Below are 13,388 nucleotides of genomic sequence, written 5' to 3'. Positions count from 1 at the left end.
GAGAGCCTCTCATCAGCCACTTCCTGACCGCAGGCGCGGCCGTCACGGCGACCTCCATCGCCGCTAATATTTGGACAGGATATCGGCGCTCACGGTTCGATACAAACACAGAGCGTGTACGGGCGGGTCGCAGACAAACAGGGAGGGGAGGCACGGCTGTGATGCCGACGCCACCTGTTCTGCCGACCGGAGTTTGGCGACGATAATCAACGTCGTGTCCAATCGACCGCCAGCGGAGCGAAATTGGAGCGGAATTGAAACTTGTTGATCCGCGAATCCGAGCCTGGCGTGGATTAACCCGATGGTGAGCTGTTTTGCAGCAATACAGTGATACGGAGCTCCGGACATTGCGGTGTTACTGTTATCTGCCTGTAAACAGCGATACTTTACCGGCCCTTGAAAGTTAAATCGGCACGGTATCGGGGACTATCAGACAGAGAGGGTATTAACACTTAACAGGGGCCCCATGCGTACTTGTAGACCCATGAATGCCCGACACATCATTTACAAATGGCAGACGATCTGTTAAATCGACGTTAGATTGATTAAACTTAAAATCAAATCAGGCACTCGATGGGGAAGGGTGACGATAGGTGCCAACTGCCAATACTTCAGAACTCTGATACCAATTGATACACCACTGCTCGTATGTAGATACCGCTGGCTGAAAACAGCTTCGAACCGGCACTCCTTTCTGCTCGGAGACCTCAGATCCCGCTGCACCGCCGCACCTGGCCTCTGCCGATTATGCGCCGCTAAACTCGACATCGACTAGCTCCGTCTGCCGATTTATGGGGTTACCGCAGCGACACTGCACCCGGCCAACGTTGACGTGACTCTCAACAACGTACTGTTACGCGCTGGGCATGCTAATCCGGGTCGGTGATGGGCCCAGGCAGCTACCTGAGGTCGGGGACCGCGGCGCCGCGCTGTGAGGAGGGTGTGGGCGGGAGGAGAGGTGTGCTGTGACAGGCAGCTACTGCAGAGGAGCCGTGGGACTGAGCACTGCGGCGGGGTGGGCGGAGAGGGCAGGTGTTGACTGGCCACGGTTAATGGTGGGATTCCTTTGATCAGAATGGGTCCCATCACGGCAAAGGTCAGTGAGATGTTCAACTCGCTGTCTTCTGCGGCGGAAATGGCTCCGGCGGGGCTCGGGGTCCGACGGGGGCGGCTCTTCCATCCTGAATCGCCGCGCCGATAGCCCCATCACGTCCGCAGAGGGCGTCTGGGAGGCTGGAAACTCGCCGCCGCACGAGCGGAGCGCGGCTAACGGGTCAGCTGGGAGCACCGCTCAGCACTCCTACACCATGCAATTTGTTCCATCAGATGAGCGACCGGTCGAGAGGGCGGGCCGGCCGGCCGACGACGGCGTGGCGACGGGTCGCTTTGTCGCGCCGCGCCGCCCGTCAGATCTGCCGCTGCCGTACGGCGCTCTGGCCAAACTCAGTGGGCAATTCGCGGGATGAATGTGGGCATTCGTGTGATTTGCATAGCGTCCGACCTGAGACCGTATTTTTGTGCCGGCTGCCTGTTTTATGGGCCGCTTATTTCACGAGGTCTGTCACGCGGTGCAGGGTCGTGTCACATAAAACAGCATAACGCCGGTGCCGGGGTGAGCCGCCCATGTCGGCTACCGTGACGCGTCGGGCCGCCTCTGCCGACAGCCCCTCGTCGCGCCGCATTATTACCGCTCTGCGCTCCTCTCCGCGCTCCCTCTCAGCCATCTCTCATCCTCGCCATTTTTGTGTTTTGCATCTGCTGATTCTTCATCGGGCGGTGATCGCCGTGCCCTCGCCCTCCTCGCGGCGCCACCATTCATCTCGATTTCTGCCGGCCGGTGGCTCTCGTCTGCCTTTCTTCTGTCGGCGAGGCGCTCCGCTCCCCCTCAGTCTTTTGCGGACGCCAGCATGCCCGAGGCGCGCTCCCTCCTCCGTCCATAAAAATAGCGGCCGGCACGGGACGCAGCAAACGGCAGAGATGGCATCGATGAGCGCATCGTGCGGCTCTAACTGCAGCTACCGAGAGCTGGCGACGGCTCCTGGTGAAACGACCGCCCTAAAACGACGTACGATCGCCACCAATTGACATCGCGATCGACGCTTCAAGCTGAGAGCGGCCATCAGTCTCGACGCTGGTCGTGCATGGCTGATGGTCGTTCGTTTGGCCACAGGAGTGATGTCGCATTTGTATCGCATTGTCCGGGCTTACTGCTAAGCTGGTCGTCCGTTCTCGGTGTCTGCGGTCCTTCGCAGCGATGACGTCACAACAATACGTAGGCTGATGTGTTTGCTATGCGGACGTCGGGCGCGATCACCATCACGCTCATAACTAGTGCTCTGCCGCGCCCGCTGACGCCCCCATCTTCCCTTTGTGCTGACCGCTGATCTGCTCTCTCCCTCTGCTGACCTGCTCTCTCCCTCTGTCCGCAGGTTGAGCTGACCATCAGAACGCTGCCGGCGCTGCCTCCCGGCGCAAAGTACCAGTGCATCTTCGGGGGCACGCCACCCACGGACGCGCGGGTCACCGCCACCGGCCTGTCGTGTCAGACGCCGCCGCCCGAGCTGCGGCCCGCCGTGCCGCCCGGAGCCGACCACGTGGCCGTGCCGCTCTCCGTGCGCTCCTCAGAGACCAACAAGGACTTTGTGTCGCGCGAGTTCTCCTACTACGACTGCGGCCGGCACGCCACGTGCGCCGACTGCGCCAGCTCGGCCTGGGCGTGCAACTGGTGTGTGTACGACAACATTTGCACGCACAACGCCACCTCCTGCCGTCGGACGGTCGTCTCCGGTGAAAACGTAAGCGTCATGCGACTTCTCGCAGAGGTGCGTCACGACTTACTCTGTCCGCCCGTCATTTTCATGTCCGTCTTGCCATGCTAGCTGTTGCAGCATTTACACAGAACGGCACTCGTCACCTCGTTGGAATTTCAGCGAAGTTTCAGAAAACTTGTAGTTTGCATGGCCTGCTTGAAAATTAGATGTCTTTATCTTGTAAACGTTTATCCTCGCGACATTTCACTCGCCAAGAGTCGACTGGGATTTACGTGGATTTGCTATTTTTCAGTCTGTCTCGCATGCAAGCGTCTGCCTGCAAGCCTGCCTCTTTGTGTCAGCGCTTATTGCATTTCCATTACTTTTTGCCACGCATCCACCACTCGATGGTCGTGTCTGCACGCTCTCACCATGTATGTCACCCTCGTATACCATCATTATGCATGCGTATTATTTATCTATTCCTGGTTCATTAATCTGCCGGTCGTCGGGATCACACACAGCGCTGGCGGCGATCCATTTGGCCGGCCGTCCTGGCTCGGACATATCCCATTTGCCGGCAGCCGAGGGGACGCGTCCGGTCGGTGGTGACGCTCACTTGCCCACCGACTGGGCATTGGCTACCCCCCATGATCGACCTCCCCCGACTGACCGCCGCGCGTCCGTCCGTGAGGTCCGACAGGGGTGGCCGGACCGCACGCCGAAAAAACCCGCTCCACCGCCGCCGCGTTGTTGTAATTCGGCCGTCGTGAGCCACCTCTGCTCGAGAACAGAGGCGTCGGTGCTGGCCAGCCGCGATTCCCATTGAAACGTGCTGCCGCCATTCTCGGGCGTTGGTTTCCGGCGATCAGAATCGTTCAGTCCATCAGAGTCGTTAGTTAACTTGCTCGGAACACGTTTCTGTGTTCGAGAGGCGGTTCGTGACTTTGTCGTGATTTAACGGATCATCAATCGTGACATCATGGACCACCACGGCTTCGTGACGCCCGGACCGGCCGGCGTCATCCTTGTGCACTTCCCCTGTTCTTCCTTTCCGTCCGTCCCGCTGCTCTTCGCTTCCGTTGTGAGGCTCCGTAGCACTCCGTCCTGCATCTCTCCGTTTTGTCCCGCCATATACCGTGCCTCTTCGTGTTTCTCTTCCCGTACCGTTCCGCCTCCGTGTGTTGCTGTGCCACCGCGCTGAGTCCGACGACTGTTTATCCGGGCTGGGGGTGTGGGATCCACACTGTCCGCCGGCGCCGCCGCCGGGTTGCATGCGGCCCGTCCCAGCCCTGATTACAGGGCGGTCACAGACACGCTGCGCCTCACCTCACCTCTGATGTCACTTACGGGGACAGTTTCAATTCGACCGGACGCCGTGAGCCGGCAGGTTAATATGGGAGCCGCGCTCAACGCCGAGTCAATCGCACCTCCGGTCGCGTCCAAAACGGCCCGAGCTGGGCTCTGCCTTCACGGCAGCAGCCGGCGCGGCCCGGTCCGAATTTCAAAGCAGCGGCCGAGTGTTTATCGACGGCCGTAAAAAGACGCCGCCGTCGCCGTCTCGAACGGAAACAGTGGACCGTTTCCGCGCCGCGAACTCTGCCTTCTGAGGTATCTGGGAAGTGTTTGATTCGGTAGCAATGCAGGGAGCGGTGACCCGCCGCCGACCGATCGCAATGATCGGTCTCTGTGCGCGTGGATCCGTGTCAGGTGGTGTGTAATTTTCCCGCCAGATGCCGCTGCCGGCGCCGGGAGATGAACGGTGCCCGCCGCTCCCCGCGCTCCCGTCGCTGGCCAGGGGAATGTATAATTCGTCTCGGCCTCCGGAAAACACTATCCCGCGCAGAATCCATCATAACTGGGGTAAATTATCACCGGGAATCATTACTCGGCGCGGCCATTAGGGTTAATACAGTGTCGCTTGCTCCTCCGCATCCCCCAGCTCCCCTCGCGCGCGGTACTCCATGCTCAGGGGCCGCTCATCATCTCTCCCTCCATACCCCTCCGCTCAATAGGACCTCAGAGCTTCCGAGCATGTAAATTGACAACTTCTCCATCCCTGCGGCAGCTCGTCTCGCTGTTTCCAGCTCATATCTGGCTCGTCGGCGCCGCGGGAGTCCCAGTTCGCTGCTCTCCCTGATTCAGTCTTCTGTCTCCGTTAGTCCCCTCATTCCGTCTCCCGTCGCGCGGCTCAGTCTCCCTCCGCTCTGCCACCGTCCCCTCCTTGTCGCCGTCGCGCTCTCTCGCTCTCCCCGCTCGTCTGCACGCGCACAGCACGGCCGGCGACCGCAGCGCGCGGCACCGCTTCTCCGGCCGCGCCGCCACCCTGATAAATTACGCCCGGATTAAGATTCGTTGATTGGCTGGGGCGCGCACCATGCCGCCCTCCTGGAAGTGGCTCTCGTCGTCCGTGGAAGCACGGCTCCCCTCGTGCGATGAAGAGCGGCCGCTCCGTCCCGCTGCTCCGGGGCGCTTTTTCTGCTCCAGGCGAAATGGAACTCCGACGTGACCTGAGTCGTATAGAAAGAAAGACGCCGCGATGCGCCCCCAGTCGAGCTCCCCTCCCCACCGGGAGACGAGCTCCGTCGAGCCGTTTTCATTTGCATTAGTTTCGTTCCGTTTGCTGTCGGAATTGTCGGTTTGTAGCCGAGGTGAATATTTTCTCGTATTTTCCACTCATTTGCTGGCTAAGTTTCGCGGAATAGCGTGTCGCCGAATTTGTCAAATTATCACGGTCTGTATGAGCGCGGGGCCGGGGTGCACCTCCATTAGAGCCTGGCTGGGCTCTCGCCCTCCCCAGTCCCGGTCCCGAACCCTCCCCGGTGGACACATAACGAAGATAGAGCGGCGACAGAGATTTAGCAACAATGAATCGACGAAAGGAAGGCAATTATTAGATTAGCTCTAGCAGAATTAATAGCGCACTCAGCATCTGTCAGCCGGCACTTCCTAACAGCTTTGTCAGAATTGATCCAACACGCCAGCAGGCAGCATTACAAACATATGCATGCAAAAGCAGACTTTTCAGACACGTATCCACGACTTGCATCATCAATTTTTGGAGAAAAATAAATAACCGAATGCCTGAACGAGGTCGTTACACGATGCTGCATAAAAATAACACCCCGATAAGACACTGATAACATGGTTACAGCAATTCATGCACCGATAATTCGCATACCACCACCATGCTTCAGGCCGAGCGTGTGATCCGTTCACGAAACAGCAACGTGGCACGTATGACTTCAGCAAGCGTGGACCTGAAAACGGCGCCCATTAGTGCATCCAGGGGTCGAGCGATCGGTCACCGCTGCAGTGCGCAGTGGTCGCCAAACACTGGCGATCTCTGCAGGCGGGCGAATTTCGCCGCTCGCGTGACCAGGTCGGTTTGGGGCGACACGCCGCGCTCCGACACTGAAAGGCGCTGAGAAATGAACTCTTTCAATCATCGCATTTTGCCAGTGACAGCTGGGAGCGAGTTCGAGCGACTCGGCCGGTCGGCGGCGGTGTCGGCGGCGGCGGCCCCTCCCGCTCCCTTCGCTCGCTAATGGTGGCCGGCGCGGCGGTGTGTGCGCCCCGCCGACCCCCCGGCGTGCCGAGCGGGGTCGCCGCCGCTCCCAGTCGGCCCTGTAATCAGGCTGTTTCCGGCTGTTTGGTTGCCACTCGGCCGTCTCCCTCAGTTTCCCCAGTTCGGAGGCGGTCCCCGAGTTGAGGGACTCACTGGATGAAGGTGCCTCTATAATGTACCGGTCCCTCGGGTACAGTACCACCACGGGGTACCGGCCCCGGGTGTGACTGTGGACACCACTCCGTACCAGTCCCATGGGTCTGATACCGCCGTCACCACAGTGTCGCATTCATGGCGTCGTCAGGATTTTGTCCCGTTTTGGCGATAAATTCGCCCACCGCTGACACGCCGACCATAAAAAGGCGATTATCGCGAATGAAAGCGGCTCCGATGCGAATGGCTCCGATCGACTGCCAGGGGGGCAGGAGGGATGGAGGGGGAGGGCTCACCACAGACGGGCCTACGCAGTCGCCCGTCCCGACACAGCATACGCTATGCTGAATTGCCGCGTGGCAATGTCGTATTGCTGGTGGTGACGCAACGGTCCGGTCCACACACTCCGAGCTGACATCGCTGGGTGATTGATTGCCGGGATAGGGCGGGCTAGAGCCACCCGGGACACGACGTCGACGTTTCACGATCATTGACCGGGCGCGCCGAGTGCCCAGGCCCGTCCTTGGACTGATGTTCCGTGCAGGGTACTCGCCCGGTAGCGACACCCGTCACCATCACCTGACGTCACCCTGGACCGCCTGTCTCATGTCCTTCGCGGTCCCCGCTGTTCCGGAGACTGTCTATCATTGTAATCGCTCGGGTAGTGCTGTGTGCCCTGCGCAGCCTGTATGATGTCTTCTGTTGATGACCAGCCCTGTTCACTGTTGACACGAGCATGTCGGTGACGCTGAGAAGTCGCAGAATGTCGCAGAAGCTGAGAAGTCGCAGAAGGTCATGCATGCTGTTTGGTTCGCACAAGACGTAGCATGTTACGCTTCCAGGTGGTTGGATTTAAGACGATCTCTGGAGCTTTGTGTAACTGATGTTATACTAATACCGCTTCAACCTTCTTCAAATCTAACAGATACTCGTATAACTTGCCACTTGTTCTATCAGCTACTAATATTAGCTCTGCTGCTCTGTTTTCATGTTGCTCCTCAAAGGGTCTTTTCGACATTTCTAACCATGACACTGATGCCAGCTCCTGTGATAAATGTCGTACGTCTCCCCTTAAATGTACACTTACCTCCCATCCACGACCCACCCGCTCTTCAGACTTCCTTCTCTCCTCTTCCCTCACTGACCCCACTTCCCGTCTCTAACTGACCCTCTCCCGTCTCTCTCCACGCAGAACCCGGCTCGTCTCATCACACACGGCGCCGCCTTCTGCCCGCGTTTCAAGCCCAAGTCGACGCCGACCCTGCTGCCGAACGGCCAGCGAAGTCAGGTCGTTCTCGAGGCGGAGAACCTGCCGCGACCAGAGCCTGGACATGCCGCCTTCCACTGCATCGTCGACATCGAGGGCGCCAAGATGCGCGTGCCGGCTCGCGTCGAGAGCGGCCAGTTCGTTGTCTGCGAGAAGACGACCTACTCCTACCAGGCCGATGAACGGGAGATCTCTGCCAAACTGACAGTCGTCTGGGACGGCGATCATCTTGTGGACGCCACCAACATCACGCTCTACAAGTGCGGCGTGCTGGGCAGCCACCGCGGCCACGCCGACTGCTCGCTGTGCGTCACCCGCGACGCGCGCTACAAGTGCGTGGTGTGACGGCACGTGCTCGCACAGCGCTGACTGTCGTCAGAGGCCAATGCTCGAGTGTCCCAAGCCGCGCATCGACCTGGTGAGTAGCGAACGTCGTCTGCGTGCGCGCCGCCCGCGCGCGACGTCGCGTCGAGACCCATCTATGCTGATCTAACGCTGATCTATGCTGATGTGGCGCTGATATACGCTGATGTGTGCCGAGCTGCTCCGGTCGGCGCCGCGCTCGGTCGGCGGCTCGGCGTATCGCCGCGGATCTGCGCGGCTGGCCCGGTGGTCGGGAGGGTGGACCGGTTTTTGTGCGTGGCTCGCGCCGCTGCCGAGTGGCTCCGTCTCCTCTGTGCAGATTCCAGTCATGTCGCAGTCGAGCTTGCTTGCTCTGCTCAGCTCTCGAGAGATGAGAACTGATAGGAACTGAGCAAGCGTGAATGGGCATCGAGCATGCCGAGGCATTCATCCCTCGGTGCAGCTTGAATGGAATATCATTCCTCTTTCGGAGAACATCGTAACCTAGAGCGGCTCGCCCGCTGACATGCTTGCCATTGGATCATCAGTCACGCTGCCTCTTCTATTTTATTAAAACATTTTAGCATAGACGACATTCCCCTGCCATTCATAAAGATACAGCGCACAAAAAAGCGATACCACCATCATTTTGGAGGGCGTCGCCCGCAGCCTCAGCCAAGAACGGGGCAGCTGCGGCGGCCCGTCGTTACATATTGACGTCCGATCGGCGCCACCGATTTCCATACTGTTTACGACACGCGGCCACTTGTTTAGTCAATAGCCGTCGAATCTCATATGGCAGCCTACAAATCAGCGCGGCTGCCATATCCGAGCCGTTTGAAGTGCAAATGGTGGTGGGGCGGCGCGGCAGCTGCCCGGCCGGATGGCGTGTCGCAGCCGTGTGAACCGGTAATTACCCCTGCGACACGTCGCTTTAGTCGTGTTTTCGTGTATCGCTCATACAGAGGGCCGGTTTTTACCGGCGATCAGTGCGTCGATTGCGTCGCGGCCTTTTTCGGGGGCGGGCGATAGGATCGTGCGCTGAGGTGGGTCTCTGGCGGCGACCCGGCCCGTCCGCCGCGCCGGGAGGGCGCCGCTCCGTCCCCGGGGATAGCCATACTCAGCGTCCCATTAGGGTCGCGACGTGTCTCGACTGAAGGAATGCGAACGACATCGATTTATTGGGGTACCTATGGTCGTCCCTCGTTTCCGGACCGTTATAGTGACGCAATGGCGTCGCTTAGTTACGTCAGCGACTCAGTGTTTTTCGCCTGCGCTTGCTTATTTATTCATTATAACCTGCAATAACGTCGCCTCAAGTGTATTCATCGCGCACGGCGTTTCAATTCGAACACGTGTTCTACGTCTGGTGTTATCTCGAGTCGGCCGTGTGTTCCAGCTCACCCTGCCCTATAATCAGATACGCGCCGTACCGGTGACCCTGCGCTGACCTCTGACCTTTGACATGTGACCCGCGTCTGACCCACACCCGGCACCCGGCAGATCTACCCGCTGAGCGGACCCGTCGAGGGCGGCACCCTGCTCACCATCGAGGGATCCAACCTGGGTCGCAGCGCCGAGGACGTGCGAGACAGGATCCGCGTGGGCGGCGTGCCGTGCACCCTGGTCGAGTACCAAGTGTCGGTGCGCATCGTCTGCCGCACCGGCGCCGCGCCGCACCCCATGAACGTCGCCGTCGCTGTCGGCAACGACGCCGGCTTCGACGAGTCGGCCGTCAAGTACAGCTACCACGACATCCAGCTGTTCGACGTGCACCCGCGCATCGGCCCGGAGAGTGGCGGTACGCGCCTCACCCTCTCCGGCGGCCACCTGACGGTCGGGTCGCGAGTGCGCGTCTGGCTGGACCACCTCCCGTGCGCGGTCACCCAGGGGCCGGGCCAGCTGAGCTGCGTGACCGCACCTTCGGACGGCACGCGCTCCGTGCGCACACTGACCCTGCAGATTGACGCCGCCAACCGGACGCTAGTCGGAAACCCGTTCAACTACACCAGTGACCCGGGGGTGCAGGAGATAAAACCGCTGCGATCGCCCGAGTCTGGGGGACGCCTCATCATGGTGCACGGAACGAACCTGGATGCCATCCAGAAGCCGCTCATGACTGTCTTCCTAGACGACCAGGAGCAGCCTCTCAACGTCACGGTACGTAGCACAAGGGATTGTGGGGCCGTCAGCCTACCACAGCCGGTCGTCCAGGCGATGAAGATTAATTCCAGACCATAGGTCATGAGTTCGATTCTATTAGACGGAAACTTTCACTGCCTATCGCACATTTTGCTCTCGTTGATGTCGATTTATCGTAGCGCTATCAGCATGCATGCATTCACGATCGGCACGGTCCGTTTTAGTGCTGGTCCGATGCAAGTGCCCTGTCTCGGGTATCCGGAGCGAGGCTCGTGATTTATCGGGCCACGTCGGCCGGCTTAAACCGCGGCTAATCATCGGTCCGACGCCATCTTGCCTGATTAGCGCCGACCGGGCCCTGATTTATATTCTCTCGCGGATGAGCAGACTGCAGCCTAAGTAACTCGGCCTGATGGCCGCCAGATGAATAATGCCCGCCCCGCTTATGATACCATATGCTCGATATATCGAGCGCGCCTATCGACTTCATGCAGCCTTTGAGCCCACATGACACGCTCGTGTTCCGTCGGCCGTCTATCAGGCGTGTCGGGCGCGCTGCCAGCCGGTTCGGCGTCTCATCCCTCCCCTGCCCTCCCCCAGGTCTGCCGCGTGCTCAGCAACACCCAGATGCAGTGCCCGTCGCCTCCCGTTGACCCGCGCGCCGTGAGAGGTCTCGGGTGGCAGCGGCGCAGCCCCGACAAGCCTCCATCCAAGTTCGCCCGCTCGCCACGGCCGCCCAACGACGACGTTCTCAGTCTCAACATCGGCTTTGTCATGGACGACGTCGCGAGTGTGCGCAACCTAAAGCAGCACCGCGCTCCGATGAACAGCGTCCTGCTCTACGTCCAAGATCCGGTAGTCATGCCGTTTCCGGGCCGCGTCAAGCTCTACAAGGGCGACACTCTCGTCATCGAGGGCCAGAACCTGAACCTGGCCGCTGACGAGAGTGACATCCGGGTCCTCATCGGCACCCACTCCTGCAACGTCACCTCCCTGGCGCTTAGCCAGCTAGTGTGCAGTCCCCCGGCCGTCCAGCCGCCGGGGACAGACGACCTGGGCCGGCAGACTCCCGAGGGCGTGCCCCTGGTGGTGGTCAGGGTCGGCGAAAACCTCCGCTTCCCGCTCGGCCTGCTGCGCTATGAGATGATCAAGCCGTACACGTTCCCGCCGGAGGTGGTCGGAGGGATCGCCGCCTCGGGCGTGTTCCTCGTGCTGCTGTCCGTCGTCATACTGGTGGTGTACCGGCGCAAGTCGACACAGGCAGAGCGCGAGTACAAGAGGATCCAGATCCAGATGGACACGCTCGAGAGCAATGTGCGCATGGAGTGTAAACAAGGTGAGACGAACAACGAGATAATAAGGGAGTTCTTAGTATGCCTGTCATGCTGTTTAAGGACATGTTGCTCTTATTAGCTAGGCTAAAACCTGTTTGACTGTTTGCTTCCTGACGTTTCAATCATTGTGAAAGGATAACAGTCCGAGCTAGTGAATGCATAACAGTCCGAGTTACACTGCAATCGTTTTCAATAGCAAAGCAATCAACGTGAAAACTACGACCCCAACGAATGCCCATAATGCACAGGCACACTAACGCTAACTTTGTCTAGCTACGTAGTCTGCAACTACATTTCGGGCCGGCAGTCCCTGACTGGCCGTCCGAGGGCCAAACTTTGTGGCCGTCGGGTGTTTTTGGATCGTGGTCAGGATCGGCTCGACTGAGAACATGTTTACTGAGGAAACGCCAGGCCGTGCAGACTGCTCGTCGCCGCCAATCGTTCTCAGAGTGATCCAGCCTTCGGTAAAACTAACCCGCCTTGCTCCGACAGCGTTCGCCGAACTTCAGACGGACATTACGGACCTCACGGCCGACCTCGAGTCGACCGGCATCCCCATCTTCGACCACCGCACGTTCGTCATGAAGGTGTTCTTCCCGGGGGTGACCGACCACCCGATCCTGGGCGACCCCAAGGTAAGAGCTCCTCCGCCCTCGCCACCGCTGCCGCCCCATGGCGAACTCGATCGTCTGTTGTTATGCCGAGTTTTTATCGAGGCCCAAGGGAACGTCGGCGTCGGGTATCGATTAAGACTCCCTTTGACGAAGCTGTGGCGTTCTTTCAAGCCGACGGGCGTGTCAATTATGTCTGAGCGTGCTCACGGGGCCGAATGTGTGTAAACAGCCGCGGTCGGTTTTTATGGTCTCGGCTTTGATCGCGATTGGCGCCCGTCACGGTTTTCGCCCGAGTCTGACACTCCCCTCCCCGGCAGCTGCGACTGAACGGCACGCGCACCAACTTCGACACGGCCATGCAGCAGTTCGAGCAGCTCATCAACAACCGCTACTTCCTGCTTACCTTCATCGAGGTTCTCGAGTCTCAGAAGTCCTTCAGCATCCGTGACAAGGTCAACGTGGCCTCCCTGCTCATGGTCATCCTGATGTCCCAGATGGAGTACGCCACGGAGATCCTTCGCCTCCTGCTGCTGAGGCTCATCGACAAGTCCATCAACTCCAAGTACCCGCAGCTTATGCTGCGCCGCACTGAGAGCGTGGTAGAGAAGTTCCTCACCAACTGGATGGCGCTCTGTCTGTACGACCACCTGCGCAGTGAGTCTGCCGCCAGTCTGTTCCTGCTGACGGCCGCCATCAAACACCAGGTGGAGAAGGGGCCCGTGGACGCCCTGACGCACGACGCGCGCTACTCGCTGTCGGAGGAGCGCCTGCTGCGAGAGCAGATCCCACACAGCATTGTGGTGAGTACGAACGGAACGAGTGGGGAGTAGGGGAACCGGGAAGACCGGGTCAATGTAGGGTGACAAAGGTAGGGTGAGGGGACGGGCTAGCGTTCGGTGTTTGATCAGCTGACTTGACTGCCACTTGGGTGTGATATGAATCAGTTATCAAGTCCGACTCCTTCGAGTGGTTTGTTTTCCCGTCGGATTATCAGTTCGTGTGTGTACACACTTGTGGATAATGGGTGTGCCTACGTTCACAGAGCGTTTACATACCACATGCCTGCGCGGGCTTTGTATTGCCAACCCTCGCTGATGTAATGATAGCTGTTTACCGCACGCTGCTCACTGCAGTAGCGTGCATTGTGCGTCCTTTGTGCCTCCGTGCGCCGTCTGCAGGGGCTGACGGGTAGCGCGTCCTTCCGCGCCTCTGTCTCCC

The 13,388-nt window shown here is 59.4% G+C and overlaps 1 protein-coding gene across 1 annotated transcript in view; it reads left to right on the top strand.

The window, feature by feature from the left end:
- The window catches only part of LOC122378639 (plexin-B-like), a 65,600-nt gene extending 52,585 nt beyond the window's left edge, over positions 1-13,015 (top strand). The window contains 7 exon segments of the mRNA XM_043359893.1: positions 2,430-2,795; positions 7,664-8,073; positions 8,075-8,156; positions 9,584-10,240; positions 10,823-11,558; positions 12,049-12,191; positions 12,488-13,015. Coding sequence (XP_043215828.1) covers positions 2,430-2,795; positions 7,664-8,073; positions 8,075-8,156; positions 9,584-10,240; positions 10,823-11,558; positions 12,049-12,191; positions 12,488-13,000 — 2,907 coding nt within the window. The 3' untranslated portion in view covers positions 13,001-13,015.
- Positions 13,016-13,388: the final 373 nt, after the last annotated feature.

Source organism: Amphibalanus amphitrite, unplaced genomic scaffold (assembly GCF_019059575.1).
Source record: "Amphibalanus amphitrite isolate SeventyFive unplaced genomic scaffold, NRLGWU_Aamphi_draft 000062F_arrow, whole genome shotgun sequence".
Lineage (NCBI taxonomy): Eukaryota > Metazoa > Arthropoda > Thecostraca > Balanomorpha > Balanidae > Amphibalanus > Amphibalanus amphitrite.
This window is presented reverse-complemented; position numbering and strand designations above follow the sequence as displayed.